Raw genomic sequence first — 17,187 nt, forward strand, 5'->3', positions numbered from 1 at the left:
GGGCTCTAATCAAATAGCAAAAGCCCCCGGTCTCCGTAAAACATTACCAGAGAGCTCTAATTAAATAGCAAAAGCCCCCGGTTTCTATAAAACAATAGCACAGGGCTCTTATTCAATAGCAAAAGCCCAGTCGCTGTCAAATATTACCACTTTAAGATTCCACATCTTTGGCAACTATCCGAAAAAATTTCTTTCTGAGGGCTGGAGTTAGTACAACTGTTGTTCATTTCTTTTATTAGTGGTTGAACGGGGAGAGGGTGTGTGTGTGCAGACTAGCAGCATTCTATCAGTAAGCATTGTACGGACTAACAGCATTCTATCAGTAAGCATTGTACAGACTAGCAGCATTCTATCAGTAAGCATTGTACGGACTAACAGTATTCTATCAGTAAGCATTGTACGGACTAGAAGCATTGTATCAGTAAGCATTGTACGGACTAGCAGCATTCTATCAGTAAGCATTGAACGGACCAACAGCATTCTATTGGTAAGCATTGTACAGACTAGCAGCATTCTATCAGTAAGCATTGTACAGACCAGCAGCATTCTATCAGTAAGCATTGTACAGACCAGCAGCATTCTATCAGTAAGCATTGTACAGACTAGCAGCATTCTATCAGTAAGCATTGTACGGACTAGCAGCATTCTATCAGTAAGCATTGTACGGACTAACAGCATTCTATCAGTAAGCATTGTACAGACTAACAGCATTCTATCAGTAAGCATTGTACGGACTAGCAGCATTCTATCAGTAAGCATTGTACGGACCAACAGCATTCTATCAGTAAGCATTGTACGGACTAGCAACATTCTATCAGTAAGCATTGTACAGACTAGCAGCATTCTATCAGTAAGCATTGTACAGACCAGCAGCATTCTATCAGTAAGCCCACCTTATTTCCTCCTTGATCCACGTATCTAGCTGTGTTGTTGTACACCCTCAGCATCGGTAACAATCCGTTAGACGTTCCATTAGTCTGTGGTGAAAACAAAAAGGTGTTCAATAAAATCTCAAAATAACAATACTGATTTCAATTTTAACAAACTACCAGTGACCTGTCATTGTAACTATATAGTACACTATAATCATTGATCTGGTAAGTTAAACTACCACGGTTCTGAGAGTGTATAAATATAGGAAATTACAAATACATGTTGTATGTAAAAAGAATTCTAAATCTCCATTTAAATGTACTGGAAAGTCAAATGTATACTTCAATTTTGTCAAAAGTAGATATCTGATACGAGACTGTTTTGTGTAAGATGTGTAGCAGTAGACTGTTTTGTGTAAGATGTGTAGCAGTAGACTGTTTTGGGTTAGATGTGTAAAAGTAAACTGTTTTAGGTTAGATGTGTAGCAGTAGACTGTTTTGGGTTAGATGTGTAAAAGTAGACTGTTTTGGGGTTAAATGTGTAAAGGTAAACTGTTTTGGGTTAGATGTGTACAAGTAAACTGTTTTGGGTTAGATGTGTAAAAGTAGACTGTTTTTGGGTTAGATGTGTACAAGTAAACTGTTTTGGGTAAGATGTATAAAAGTAGACTATTTTGGGTTAGATGTGTAAAATTAGATATCTGATATGAGACTGTTTTGGGTTAGATGTGTAAAATCATTACTTTATTACTCACCCCAGCAATATAGCTTCCCGTGGATCGAATACAGTGAACATTCAGTCCGATGCCCCCCGCAGATTTAGAAATCAACGCACATTGTTTTAAGGTATCATAAATTCCTTCTATACTGTCCGAGTGCATTGTCAGCAGAAAACAGCTACAATAAATAAATTTAATTTAATCGTTACAAATATATTTCTCATTTCTTTCAAGATTGATGAATTACTTTTCAAAAAGGCTAAATTTCAAATACATGTACTTATCAGTTCCTATTGTCAAAACCTATTTAAAAAAAGGCCCCCCCCTCCCTAATTTTTTTTTTTATCTCCAAAATCTATTTTATTTCAAAGTCTGAACTTTATTATGGAGTTATATCCATTTCCCATTAAAATTCAGTTTAAGCTCTATTCAGAAATATTTTCTCATCTTAAAAAAAAAAATCCTGCCTACAAAATTATTTATTAATCCAAATGTCCCATAGATATTGATTATTTGTTGTCGAGAATTTTTCAATGATATCGAGATGTCACCAGCTGCAGGTGAAGTACCACAAACTTCGACCTACGCGTAGCACTCAGGCTTCTCTACGCGTAGCACTCAGGGCCATAGCAGTGAGGCTTCTCTACGCGTAGCTTCTCTATGGTATCAATGCCTGTAGCAACACGGCATCTCCGTTTTTAAGGTCATGTCTGAAAAATCCATGATTTCAGGGCTCAACATTAACTTTTTTTCATACTTGTACATACAGACAAAGGACAAAGATATTTACTTGTCCAAACTTCAACTTCACTTGTCCGAAAAATTTTCAAAAAAGGATCTAAAATTGCCAACTTGAAAACTGTATTTAATTTACTTAATATATAGTCTATTTTTATACCGGCTTGATTGATTTTTTTTATCTTATTCTCTTGATAAAAAATAACAAACGCATAAAACAAAATTTTATCTAGACTTCCTGTTTTGAATCAATGACTTCGTAAGATCCATGGATGATTGAAAGTAGTACGCAATAAGTGAACACCAATCCCGATTGAGTTTGACTCAGCTAATTTACATAACAATTGATATCGGGATCGAAGTTCATTTTCCATGCATTACACAGGTACTTCCGACTCAACTACCGATAAACTTTTCACAAAATTGTTTGGAGACTTCTTTACATAAAAAAGCTCTTGTCCAATCGGACAAAGGAGCAATCACTACCTATTTCAACGTCTTATGTTTGACGCAGCCATGGCATAAGCGGGGCTCGAACTCACGACCTCCCGGTTACAAAGTGAACGTTTTACTGAGTTATCACCAGCGGTTGTCTGAAAACAATACTTAAATCTACACTAAATTCAGTCTACCTAAGTTAGACTGTTGAGCATCCTACTCTACACGCTTTCTTATAAAAATTCTAAATGTAGAATACAAATCCAACATATAAACATCTATGTACTGAAGTCGATCCACTTTCTTAAGATTGAGAGAGAGAGGAGAAACAGACAGACAGTGAGCACTACAATGGAAATGACAAGAGTTGTGTACCTTGACAGCTGTGGTCGGTTTGTTCCAGCGTTAAACAGCGTAGGAGAAGCATGGGTGAACCACTTTTCTGATAGCAGGTTGTATGTCTGAATTCAAACCAAATTAAACAATTAACAAGCTTAAATATGGGAATCTAAAGTAGGTTGATTATCAACATTATTGTAGCAGGAGTGACCTTTGACACGATTCATGTGACAGGCCTAAAATAAACCACTGTTTAAGCTAATTTGACCAACCCTACTATTTATTTTCAAGGTGAGATCCAAGTCCCAGAGTGCTACTTAGAGTACTCTAAAAGTTCGAGAAAGAAATACGATTCACATCTTACCAAACTGCTGTAATTTTGTCTCCAATGGTAGCAGAAACAAAACTATTATTTTTGGCTGAAGCTGTCCACTAGGCACAGGGTTAACGCTACTCTGAAAACCAAGGGCCATAATGACCCTTTGAAATAAACTGGTGGACAGAACAATAAAAACTGAAAGGTCAGAATTTACGTTTATGACATTAAAAAAGCATAATAAAATTACCCTGATTCGTCACATTATTTACGGACTCAAAACCAGAGAAACGTATCGTATCAATCCTGATCAAAACTGATAGACATTAATTAAATAATAAAAACTTTCGTTTAATTTTTTTTTACTTCAGCTTCGGGTATTTTGGTTTGGATTTATATAACTATTTTAAAAATATAAGATACAGTTAAAATCAAAAACATTTATTGTATTTTGTTACAATAATTACTCGCAGACATAGACTGGTTTAGACTCGACATCCATGGTACTAGAAACAGCATTGTCACTTCTACTCGTTTCCATCCATGCTTTCAATGTTTTGTCATTGATGATGTTGATCCTGTGGCGTATTTTCAATACGTCTTACATACTGGCATTGTTTACAGTTTTGTCCACAATGCCATCATTTAACAATTGATCAAAATACAGGCACCTTTGAGGATTTTGAAAACATTTCGTATAAACGGATTTCTAAAAATGATGCTATTGTAAAAACTGGACCCAAACCGAAATACGGAAAAATGGAACTGAACCCGACTTGAACAACACGACCCGCAGTTTTCGGTTATTTTGGGTACCCATTGCAACCCTATCAAATAATCATATTGCGTGCTAATTTTATAGCCTTTTCATCAAGAATCAGTTTTCTTTATAAATTCATTTAATTTGCAAATTATTTTATATCATGGGCATGTAGCTTTCACTTATTACAATGTTCTCAATAACTACTTTTTTGCAATTCTGATTGGGCTTGGTTGAATTTGTAAATTGAATTTTGGTCATTTCATTTCGATTTCTTTTTAAAATACATTTGTCCAATAACCTTTTTCTTTCTAATAAATTGAACTGTTTTTGAAGATTTTATCCACAGATTTAAAAACTATTAACAAATGATGTTTTCAAGTTTCATTGTAAAATTTTTCTTCATTTACAAAATTTGTAGAACATCTCTAGAACATTCGGTCCATTTTTAAGCTTTTAGACATGCCAATCTTAAACGCGACTGGTTATTTTCATTCTTTCAATCTCACCTCAATGGCACTGTCAATGTCATGATGATGGATCCCCACAGAAACTCTCATCAGCATGTGTTGAGGCCTCTCGGCCACTTTCCCGTTTATTCTCAACAGGTAAGATCTTTCCAAAGTTTTAAATCCAAAATATTGGTAGTTAAAGTCCCGATCATATATCAATGCTGAATTCAATCGCTGAAACAGAAAATGTTCAAATATAAATGAAAATAAAAGACATCGTAAAATCTTGATGCATATAATTTTTTTTAGTTTTTACTTGTTCAACAATGAAAATGATACCTACTGGCAGAGAAATTGACAAATATGCCTGGTTTCTCCAGAGTACAAAATAACCCAGTATGCCATTGTCCCCCCCCCCCCTCCCCCCTTGCCAACAGATTCAGTCAGCACTTGCTAAATTTTGATTATGGTAAGAAAAAATTGCTTTGAATCTTAGGTCATGTGACTTACATCAGCGTTGTTCATGATGATGCTGTGGATCTCCGATGATATCATGGGGGAGTGCTGGTTGGTTTTGGGGTTGATCCAATTATAAAGATCATCCATCACCTCTGAAATATTACAAGCACTATACTGTAATCACTGCGACTTTTGTTCTTGAAATGAGTTATCACAAGCACTATTGTAATCACTGCAAGTTTCGTTCCTAAACTGAAATATTACAAGCACTATATTGTAATCACTGCAAGTTTCGTTCTTAAACTGAAATATTACAAGCACTATATTATAATCACTGTGAGTTTCGTTCCTAAACTGAAATATTACAAGCACTATTGTAAACACTGCAAGTTTCATTCGTAAACTGAAATATTTCGGGCACCATTAATAAATCTGCGAGTTTCGTTCTTAAACTGCAATATTACAAGCACTATTGTAAACACTGCAAGTTTCATTCGTAAACTGAAATATTTCGGGCATCATTGATAAATCTGCGAGTTTCGTTCTTAAACTGCAGGGTTCGACACTAAGGTTCGTCTCAGACTAATACATTTTAATTCGGACTAATAAAATCTGTGCCAAATCAGTCCAATCAGACAAATAAAAATTTCTCCTTAACTTGTATAAATTATCGATGTACGATAGTCGACAATTTACTGGAAAACCCTGAATGTACATTTAGCTACCCACCCCCCCCCCTTATATAATTGGTACCGATAAACGGTACTATTCCCAATGCTTGATTTTCCCCAATTTTGAGACTAATAATTCCCAATTCACTTGCCGAAAAATAGACCACCGACATCGTAATTTACTTAGTCTGAAACGTACGAGTTAACTAAAATCTTCATTTCCGGTATTAAATCAAAAGTACAGATCATGGCAGTGTGTGTGTTATTCTCGAATGAGCCTATGACGATTCCTGGGGCACGCTTGATTGAAAGTGTTACACGAGTTGCTAGAGTTGTAAATAAAACATGTATTTCATGACACTAGTGTTCAACACGGGTTGGAGAAGTTTACTCCTGCCTTTAGTGGGAGCATCAAGTGTTCAAGATGGCAGAGAATGAGAAGAAATATTGAGTTTGAAATTATAACTTTGGGAATATAAAGCAAAAATACCGTGAAAAAAATGCACATAACTAAAGTTTAATTAACTGATGTTTTATTTTTAATTACACCAGTTTTAATTTATTGGTTTACAGAATTAAAAAAAAAAAATTAGGGTCGGTCAGGAGAAAAAAATAATATAAAAAGCATACTTTATTTATTGCAATTCACCTTTGAATTAGAACACTTTGGAAGATAGTATTGCGTTGTGTGACGACACAATTGAATCTGTTTGTAACACAATTGCGAAATGCAACAAACTCTCATTGGTCCAAATGTATAAGTCCACCCAAAGTCCTTTATACAGGAGTAGTCGGCATTTGAAAACATGACTATCAGATGGAAACAAACTTCAAAGGAAGAAAGAGAACAAGATGTGTTTGTGAAACACAAATGCCCCCGATAATGGCCAATTCCGAAGACGGCCAAGGTCACAAGGGCAAATATCTTGGTACCAATAGAAAGATCTTGTCAAAAGAAATGCTCATGTACAATATGAAAGCTCTAATATTTACCATTTAGAAGTTATGACCAATGTAAAAAATTAAATTAAATTAAAAGTAGGTCAAATGTCAAGGTCAAAAGGTTCAATACCAACGGAAAGGTCTTGTCACAAGGAATACTCATGTGAAATATCAAAGCTCTATCTCTTACTATTTTATAAGTTATTAGCAAGGTTAAAGTTTTCAAAAAGTAGGTCAAATTCCAAGGTCAGGGTCACAAATGTTGGTACCCACGGAAAGGTCTTGTCACAAGGAATACTCATGTGAAATATCAAACTCTATCACTTTAATACTGTTCAAAAGTTATTAGCAAGGTTAAAATTTTTCAAAAAGTAGGTCAAACTCCAAGGTCAACGTCACGGGGTCAAAAATGTTGGTACCCACGAAAAGGTCTTGTCACAAGGAATACTCATGTGAAATATCAAAGCTCTATCTCTTATTGTTCAAAAGTTATTAGCAAGGTTAAAGTTTTCAAAAAGTAGGTCAAACTCCCAAGGCCCATGTCACGGGGTCAAAAATGTTGGTACCCACGGAAAGGTCTTATCACAAGGAATACTCATGTGAAATATCAAAGCTCTATTACTTATTGTTCAAAAGTTATTAGCAAGGTCAAAGTTTCAGACAGAATGACAGGACAAAAACAATATGCCCCCCCGATCTTCGATCTTGGGGGCATAAAAAGTTGTATTCTTGTGTACACCGATATCAGGCCTCAACCGTGCACAGCTTTCTGTGCCCCGTAAATTGAAGGTTTTATACGAGGTGGATCTGTAGCTCTTTGTTCCGTCATAATATTTATTCAGAGAGCTACAAAACTCTTGTTGTATTACATCAAATAGGTCATGCAAACTGTGCAATCATCTCATTCAATCATGTCGTCACACAATGCAATACTATATTGGGTAAAGCGTTCTAATACGCCAGTTTCGAGATTAGAGCTCTCCTATGTAGGAGGTGCATTTAGTGGAACTTTGAATGCTTAGGTGGGACAGAGTGGTACTACAGTCAAGGAGAAAGATGATAAAATTTATAATGACCGACTTCTTTTTAAATACTTGATGTAGGAAATATAAAATACCATCAAACGAAATGTTTTACTATAGTGGAAACATAAATACAATGCCATATTTCCAAACAATGTCCTGGATATGATAGGTAGGAGCAACAAAATAACGTGAGATAATAAGAATTCCAAGTATTTAATTACTTCTTGAATACTTACATGTATCATTTACTTAGTTTGTGTACCAGTCGAAATTAGATGATGAAACTGCGTATGATAAACTTACTGAGCAGATTCACTTATGCAGTGATGAATATATGTCCCACTCCTGCGTGTAAACAAGTTGTTTTGCACCTTACTAAGTACGAGAGTTCTCCAAAGGGAAATAACTCGGACTTATCTCGAAACCGGCGTATTCAAAGGTGAATTACGATAAATTTTGCATAATTATATGTCGTAATTTGTAAACATCATATCTATTCATAACTGCACATTAAAACGTTGATAGAAAAAAGAAAACATTAACAGTCTATGAGCAGCAAAATTTTTGATTATACAAATCTATAGTCAATCTAAAATGTATATGCTATTGTTCTCATTTATATGTCAAATTTCAACAATTCTATCAATTGAGAGTCTTTGAAAATCTCTCTTTTAATGATTTACTTCTCTCTTATATTAACTGTCAAAACATTTAATCTTTGTCATCATATACGGTATTGATTTCACTCCTGCGCTGATAGAAATGCTAAATGACATGTAAAGATAAACTGCAATGATCTTACGGACCATATTTTGTTGGTATCTGAGTGGTGAAAATGCTAAATAATTCAAATCTCTGTTGCATAAAACTCCATGTTTTGCACACCACACGGACGTCACATTTGTTGTTTTGGTGAATGTAAAATCTAAACTGAACCAAAATCCAGAATTTGTAATAGGTGCATCAAATCAAATGGTATGAATCACTAATGTAAACTGTGGATCCATCATTTGCGTAATGACAAGTTGAGTTTCAGAACATAGTGTACCGTCTGCCTGGTCTGTGACTCGAATGAATGTTTTCTTTTTTCAAATCTCTCTTGCGAAAGACGGACCCAAATCTTAAATGTTCGTGATTTGTCATGTTTAGTGTTGCTGAAGAAATAAACCGGAATCGACGGTGTAACATCATAGATTAAATTTCAATGGCCGCTCTCTTAGCGGCGGTAATTTAAAAACATATGATAGTGTTCAATCTAAAGCAAACTAACATGGCGCCGTGCCATTTATTGGTGAAGCTATCCACCCCAAGAGCTCACCACTGAAAACTTTCTTGGTCTCCTTGTGGAGATTGGACACCGCTATCCTGGCAGCGAGGATTGCGTAGTCGGGGTGTCTGGTGGTCATCGTCGCAGCAGTCTCGGCAGCTAGATTGTCCAGCTCTACAGTGGTCACTCCTGGATACAAACCATTGATGACCTTGAGAGTTATTGCAGCCTACAAAGCAACGCATGAGAATTATTGATTTCCTCCTAATATTTTAAGTTTTATGGATAATATAGTGTTGGTTAATTCCGGACTGTACAGTTGCAGAAAACATACCGGGTCAACAAAATCCGAATGTAATCCATAGCACAGCTTCTGGATCCGGGACGTGATTTTGTCAAACATCACCTTCTCCTGCCTTCCATCTACAAAACAAACTTTCACACGTAAATCAAAGCAAAACCTACCACCTCAGGCCTCACTACATACAGGTCATTCATAAAGAACTACTTACAAAACCACAGTATAACTCATTTTGGATGTCAAGTAGATAAAAAAAAAATTGCAAGACTTGCGCTAACCATCGCATTTTTGCTATTTTTCAGGAAAAATTGTGATAGAAATTTTGCAAATGCGACACGGGACATTTCTTATTTTAGAAATCGTGATGCCTTCTTGATTTCAGATGTTTGCATCCAAACTGCCTCGGAGCTGGTGCAGAATGTCATGTAGAGACCCTGTCGCACAGGAACAATAGACCTAGGGCCATCTTGTTTATTTACAGTACCCGCAACGTTATTCTTGACATTCCTATCGTGTTCTACCGTGCGTGTATCCTATCGTATCGTGCGTGTATCCTATCGTGTATCAGGTTTTCCGTTTTCTATCGTGTTTTGCGTTTATCAGGTCTATCGTGTATCGTATTTTGCGTGTATCAGGTTTTCCGTTTATCGTGTAGCTTCGGAAACTATCGGGATCGTATATTAAATCTAATGAAAAAGTAAGATACTTTCTGAAAGCTTTATTCGTTTTGTTAAAGAAGTTATTTTTAGGAATCGAGGAAAGACAGTATATTTGAAGGAGAACATAAAGCTGTTGATTTTAAAGCAGAAAAAGAGCTATATGTCTATCCAGAGAGGGTGAAAATTTATCGCAATTTCATTCTGTCTGGAAAGTAGGCAGTGGTTTGTCGAGCAAACCCAGGACAATAAAACTGAAAGCTCCTTCATCTGGAGTTCATAAACAGTTCCTTGTCTAGAAACAATTATTTGTAATTAACACTAACAGAGAAATAGAAAGTTCCCATCTGAAAGGAAAAATCAGTAAATTACATTGTTTATTGCATATATTTTAATAATGGTTCTTTTTCTTCGGCTTTTGTTCACCTGTATTCAACTTAATATATATCAACTACTGAACTTGTGCGCGTTCTTATCTATCTGATTTTGTGTATCACCCGTGTTTTGACAGTAAACATTCTCAGGGGCATTGTATTTCACACATTTAGAAGATTAAGTTTTAAAAGAGTGCAAGGGTATATTGCATCTCCCAAAGTTCTGCTCAATTGGGCACGATTCAGCTGTCATCGTTGGGTTTTTTTTATTTGTACATGTACATGTACACATATACCAATAGTCGTACATGTAGATACTGGAAATGCCGGTTTTGATGATTATTTGAATTTTTTACATGCTAAACACAAACATTTAATTGAAAGCGTTTCTAAATTGCGACTTTAAATCAAGCCGGGTTTCGTATATGTTTTTAATAGTTTATTTATTTTTTGTTAACAAAATATCAATTCATATGAATATGTTCCAATTACTTATGACTATCAGTTATCACTCATAGTGTAGAAATATCTAACATATGAGCATATGGTGTAGTGCAGTGGATTGAATTTAAAGTGGTCATTATGAAAATAATTGTAGTTGTTGAAAGAGCGGTGAACTCGGAGCTTGATGCAAAATAACCCCCCTCCTCGCTACACACAAAATATTACTTAGTTTTATTTGATATCTAAGATAATAGACAACAGAATAAGAGAGCTATTGAAGCATGATAACACTACATTATATTCCATTTTGTTAATTCCCTGATTAATTGCTAAACACTCGGCATCAAGTGTGAATACCACGGGTCCTCGGAGATGACCTTAAAAACAGACGCCCCGTGTCACGGTAGGTGTGGCACGCTAAAAAACCCTCACTACTCAATGGCCGTAATTGCCGAGCATAAGCCTAAATGTAAAAGCTCTTCACCGGTCATGGTGATGTCTCCATATGAGTGAAATATTCTTGAGCGAGACGTTAAGCAAGATAAAAATCAATCACTCCATTTATGATTCATATATTAAACATTCAAGGTGACAATATACGTTTTAGAATCATTGGCTGAGAAAATTCATATAGATATCTAATAATGAATTCAATACCGTATATAGTTTAGCTTCCGGATTTTACAATGTAGCTGTAATGACGTTAAAGAAAACATAAATAGAATTTTAAAAAAATAAACGTACAACCGTGGATAATTACATTATATGCTTTAGGTATATATTAAGTATTGAAATCCTTCAATATTATTATCAACATAATGAAATTATTTTGTACGTATCAAACTTTCGTTCTGTCTAAAGTGTTTCTAAATTTACAACATTTCTATCAGGTTTTGCGTTTATCGTGAAGATCGTTTATCGTGTTTTGCGTTTATCAGGTCTATCGTGAAGATCGTTTATCAGGTTTACCGTGTATCCTATCGTATCGTGCGTGTATCGTGTTATATCGTTTATCATGTCAAGAATAACGTTGCGGGTACTGTAGCAGTTTACAAAGAAAAGGGTTGGTCCCCCTATGGTCAGGAAGGTGTGAATTAAGTGAAATTTGCATGTACAGGTAATGTGTCCTGCAATACCGTAAGGGAAGCTACCTGTGTAAGATTGGAATAAAAGCGTGCTATAAATTATAATGCTCACAAGCTAACTAATAGAAGATGCATTACTGTCTTTAAAATACATACGAAATTCAATTCCTCAGCTTATCTTGCTTTACAAAAAGTTCCATCTTATTCAGAAATTTGGTGAGTAGTACACTAAAGTATAAGAATGTTCACAAATCAACATTTTCAAAATTAAATATGATAATTTGATTTAGACAGTAGATTAAAGAATGGTATAAAAATTGGAAGACTGTTGGGAAATGACATCTTTCATGCTCTTCCCTCGACTGACCATGGACTAAAATATCATCTACCAGGACTACTACTCCAGGAAGACCTTCAAAACACTCATCTATTTTTCTTTGGAATTCATCTTGTGATGACTTGAGACCAAAGGGTAACCTCAGGTATCTATACCTGCCAAAAGGTGTGTTGAATGTAGTGAGATAAGATGACTTATCTGCTAGTTTGATATTCCAGTATCCGCTCCTCGCATCTTAGTGAAAAATCTAGCATTGGTTAGATGGGGCAAAGCTTCTTCCAATGTTTTTATTGGATAGTGGGGTCTCTGAATAGCCCTATTTAAATCTTTAGGGTCAAGGCAAACTCGCAACTTACCATTAGATTTTTCTACTACCACTAAGGAGCTAACCCATTCAGTAGGTTCAGTAACCTTACAGATGATCCCTTGAGATTCCATCTGATCTAACTCTGACTTTAACTTGTCTTGCAGTGCTAGAGGTACTCGCCGTGGCGGGTGAATGACTGGATGGACACTAGGGTCCGTGTTGTATTGTGCATTCCCCAGGGAATAGACCAATGCCCTCAAAAACTTCAGAAAATTCAGACAAAACTCTATTAGTGTCTAGAACGGGTTGACCAGTAGACTTTAGTGGCTGACCCATGGTCTTTGTGGACTGGCCCTTGACCTTTGTTTTACTAGCCGGAGTATCTACATCACATGAGAAGACAAATTGAATGAATATTACATGGTGCCAGAAGTGGGATTATGGATTTGACAGGCGTTCAAACACCCAAAATTGACTGGGAAGCGACAAATCTTCCAGAGCAGTGGAATAAATTTCCAGGGATTTTCCACCCAGTTGTAGGGGGCCGAAATTCGGCCCCATTCCCAATGCAAAATAGTAGTATTTTTTCCCAATTTGTCTACAAAATTTCCCAATTCAAGTCAAATAAAAAATTGTCTTGTTTTGCAATACTGTCATAGGGAAAGTGGAATGATTCAATATAATTCAGCAGCACTACCATCATAGTTCATTTTATAAAACACTCCAGAAATATCGGCAACTGTTCGATAAATCCAAATTTCCTCCATTTTTTTCTTTAATACGTGCTATATTGTTGCTTCGCTTATTGTACCCACTTCCTTAACCTATCTGAGAGTTATTAGGTAAATATCATATATATTTAGAATGTATTTTCAGTGTATTTTGTGTGAAAATAATTGTTTTAATCTTTGAAGCAGCACACTTCGTTTGGAGAGTCTAATCACCAGAAATTGTGATATTGTATGCTGCATTGTATAAAGCAGCATTAGTTCAAATTTAGCTTACTTTTATCATTAATATTAACATATGTACATTTAGAGATATATTTACTTTACAAAATGATTTTATTGGATATGAAAATATAACTTCCCAAGCCTGGTGCTTTTCCTACTGATTGAACAAGTATATTGGCATAGATAGTATCACAGAGAGTTTCATGATGAACTAGATCATGATTTGAAAAATAATTTATATATGGTTAGGCTGTTTATGTAAAATTTCAAAGCAATACAATATGTAATTGAAACTCCATGATTAAATCTAAATTTAATAATAATTCAACTGTAATTGAAAAAAAAATCCATCTAGTATTCAAAAGTATAAATACACAATATTATTAGCCATGAATTGCAAGTAAAATGGGGAAAATGCTGTCTATTTTCTCTTCCTGACAATTTTGAAGAAACATCTGAGAACTAGAAGCTAGGGTCACTTGGAAATTTGAAAGCTGGTGTTCCGTCAGTCCATGCATCATTGAAAAATAGGTTTAAGTGTCATTTAATCCTGATTGCAATGAAAAACAGAATGTTATGATAAGAAAAACTTCTATGAATGAAAAGAAAATGTCCATCTTTTTATTGAAAAAAAGAAGCGTATTTTAAGAAATATGTTGTAAAACTGTGAATTTCTATAATTCCCAATTTGGACAAAATGGCGTTAAAATTCCCAATTCTAAAGGCCCAGGCCCCATTCCCAAAATGGTGTGGAAAATCCCTGATTTCACTCTCACGTAGACCTCATTTTCAAAGGACCCCTACACGACAGAGACGAGGAGATAAAGGTGACGTACTTACTACTATGGGTCAGGGACAAGGGCCGCGAGATAAGCAACACATGGGCCGACATGTCCGCGGAAGACAGGAAGAAACTCGAGCCACATTACAAATGGCTCAAAGACCATGTTCAGCCGAAGTTGAATCCCACTTCTGACACCATGTAATATTCTTGTATAGAAACAGGAGACGAAACGTGCAACTTTCAAACGTTTATCTAGTGAACTGCGACTCAACAAGTCGTACCCATGATACTTATATACACAATCATTAAGTTGTACACAGATAATTTGGATATTACACTATATGAATGTTATGAGGAGTATTGTTCTTATCATGCACATTTATACTTTCCGTGGGGATTCGGGTTAGAATAGATCCTCAGTACCCCCTTGCCTGTCGTAAGAGGCGACTAAATGGAACGGTCCTTCGGATGAGACCGAAGGAAATTTATGAACAATTGGCTACCCTACAATTGATTTTTGTTGCAAGAGAATTCTAACAGTTTAAAGCAAAAATTGGGGAAGATCGTGGATGAGGCATATTTCAGCTCCCTTACCGACCTAAAAATCCTTGCTCTGATAAAACGAGTCCCAAGAAACAAAAACAAAATGTAGAGGGGAGAGTCTGTTAGATCTACGAGAAGAAAGTTTAATGATTCAATCGGCGTTGCTCGTTCTAAAGGACAGACCACTTTTGTAGGATCTCAAGAGCAATGTTCATAAAAAAGCTATTGGGCGCCAAAATGGGTCCGCCAGGTCAGTGTTTTGAATATAAAATTACACATTAGGATTGCTCTTTTTCTGTAATTTGGCTAGTTTGTTATAACTAAACATGAAATAAACAAGTTGGAAATTGTTAACTATTCACGGTACAATCAGACAATATCATGAATATGATATAAAATCTATAACCTTACAGCACTCATTTGGATTGTATTTGCAGATTGCATGACGTAAAGCTTAAAGAAAGTTTAGAAGTTGTTTTATTACCTCTTTTGTGGACGTACATCTTCTCAATTTGGACCCACGAAACAAAGTGTATACAAAGACGACTTCAATATCTCCCGCGTATTTCTGGCGCCTTCTCCAATCGGAACTCCTCGAATGTCTCGCGCACTCGACATATTATCTCAATCGAAACTACTCGGCTATTTCCGTACCTGGTTACGGAAAAAGACGAGCACGTGATCCGATTGATTTTATCGAATGTGCTACACGGGCAGATGAAAACAAGCGGTATTCTCGCGAGATTATACTTACTTGGGTGAAACGTCACCAATAGATAATATATTTCCGGAATAATTGTTGGCGTATAATACGCCATATTCAAATTCGAAAAATTAATCTTAATAAAATATTTTCTAATAGATATAAAATACCTTACATATCCAATTACATGACAAATTTGGCTAGGTACATTTGGAATGAAATTACACGGTATAGGCTAACTCTTGCGCAAAAAAAGATAGAAAATATCAAATATGGGAAAGCGGGACGATAGACCAAACATATCTACGAAGAGACCGTTGGTGCCGGAAATAGTAGTGTCCGCGAGGTATATTAATTTATAAAACATGAGATATTAGTACCATATTCCCCGGGAATCAAAAGATTTTTGCAAGATCGGTAAGTATATTCAATATAGGCTAAACGAGCACAAGGCCAGGGCACGTGGTAAGTCATTCCGCAGCGCAGGAATGACCAAAACTAGCCTACTACGGTACCATTTACAGAAATTACCAAAAAAAATGACAAAAATTACCGAGAGAGGAGCTAAAATGACATCAGTAATACATGACATCTACTATCATATTCACATTAAAAATTTTGGTCCCTCCATTGACTTCAATAATTTTTAATTTCGGTCATATCTTTGGTATTTTGTGTGAACGTTTGTAATTTCGGACATTATATGTAACAATCCTACTATTCATTCCACAATGAAGGCCAGTGGGCCTAGATTTTTAATTTGATACACGTATAAACTTAACACTGCGCAAGTTACGTCACGGAATGCAGTATAGGGGAGGAGAAAATATTTGGCTGGACGAGGAGTTGAACCTAGGATCCCTACATTACTAGTCAGGTGCTCTAACCACTGAGCTATCCAGGTCGATATCCACGGTCCGTGTAGCCCTAACTACTAAATTCCTCCCTTTAATTTGTCTTTGCCGTCGAAGACACACAACCCAGATTCATTTCACCCCTGGCAGGACAAGAGTGGTCACGGCACCAACTGGTAAAATCTTGCACAGAGGTCCCTAGGTTCAATTCCCGATCCAGCCACAAATTTTCTCCGTGTATGTCTATCTGAGACTGAGTTGGAAAATTACGGTATCTTCATAGTGACAAACTAATGAAAATATTGATCAAATTCGACTGGTCAAGGACTGTTAATATAAATAAATTTGAAACATTGGTAATTGTAATGATTGGGTTCATGTTATACTAAGCTTGTGTTTCAAGACAAGGCTGTCTTTGTTGGTGATGATACTGATGTATATATTTAGAAACAAGTAATGCTTTGATTTTGATTACAGGTGTGGTCTTTAAAAAAATTAATGCATGGCAAGGTTGATAGTGAGACTAATAAATTCTTTCAGCAGAATTCAGCTAGACACAAAAAAAAGACAATCACTACAGCCTTCCAAGAAGATGGACTGCCTCACAATAGTTTCCTTGAGGACTGTCTTGAAATATCCAGAGTTTAAGGTATGCATTTTGTACACCATGAAAATCAGCTTATAGTTTAGCTGTTATCTAAATTAAAGGGAATTTTCAATAGGGACTGGGTCTTTTCATTTACTGGACCCTTATGTAACAATGACACTGTTCTTCCACCCCTGTTAGATCCACTATAACTTTAAGGAAAATAATTGGATCATCCTGTCCCACCAATATGCACATCTAC

At 35.9% G+C, this 17,187-nt stretch overlaps 1 protein-coding gene and 1 long non-coding RNA gene across 7 annotated transcripts in view; one reads left to right on the forward strand and one right to left on the reverse strand.

Annotated features, from left to right (window-relative positions):
• Nucleotides 1–15,389, reverse strand: part of LOC125681065 (ribonucleoside-diphosphate reductase large subunit-like) — a 29,711-nt gene extending 14,322 nt beyond the window's left edge. The window contains exons 1-8 of the mRNA XM_048920972.2: nt 15,267–15,389; nt 9,333–9,421; nt 9,050–9,227; nt 5,145–5,245; nt 4,692–4,868; nt 3,143–3,228; nt 1,628–1,769; nt 894–977 (exon numbers count right to left, since the gene is read on the reverse strand). Of these exons, the coding sequence (XP_048776929.1) occupies nt 894–977; nt 1,628–1,769; nt 3,143–3,228; nt 4,692–4,868; nt 5,145–5,245; nt 9,050–9,227; nt 9,333–9,421; nt 15,267–15,285 (876 nt within the window). The 5' untranslated portion in view covers nt 15,286–15,389. The remainder of the gene's footprint in view (nt 1–893; nt 978–1,627; nt 1,770–3,142; nt 3,229–4,691; nt 4,869–5,144; nt 5,246–9,049; nt 9,228–9,332; nt 9,422–15,266) is intronic.
• Nucleotides 15,390–15,743: 354 nt separating this feature from the next.
• The window catches only part of LOC125681323 (uncharacterized), an 8,483-nt gene continuing 7,039 nt past the window's right edge, over nt 15,744–17,187 (forward strand). For 4 of the 6 annotated variants that reach the window (XR_008799859.1, XR_007372226.2, XR_008799861.1 and 1 more), the window contains exon 1: nt 16,167–16,988. This is a non-coding gene — a long non-coding RNA (uncharacterized LOC125681323). Of the gene's footprint in view, nt 15,903–16,166; nt 16,989–17,187 lie in introns of those variants that run through there. The other 2 variants (XR_008799862.1, XR_008799860.1) reach the window with 2 other exon arrangements.

Source organism: Ostrea edulis, chromosome 2, assembly GCF_947568905.1.
Source record: "Ostrea edulis chromosome 2, xbOstEdul1.1, whole genome shotgun sequence".
Classification (NCBI taxonomy): Eukaryota; Metazoa; Mollusca; class Bivalvia; order Ostreida; family Ostreidae; genus Ostrea; species Ostrea edulis.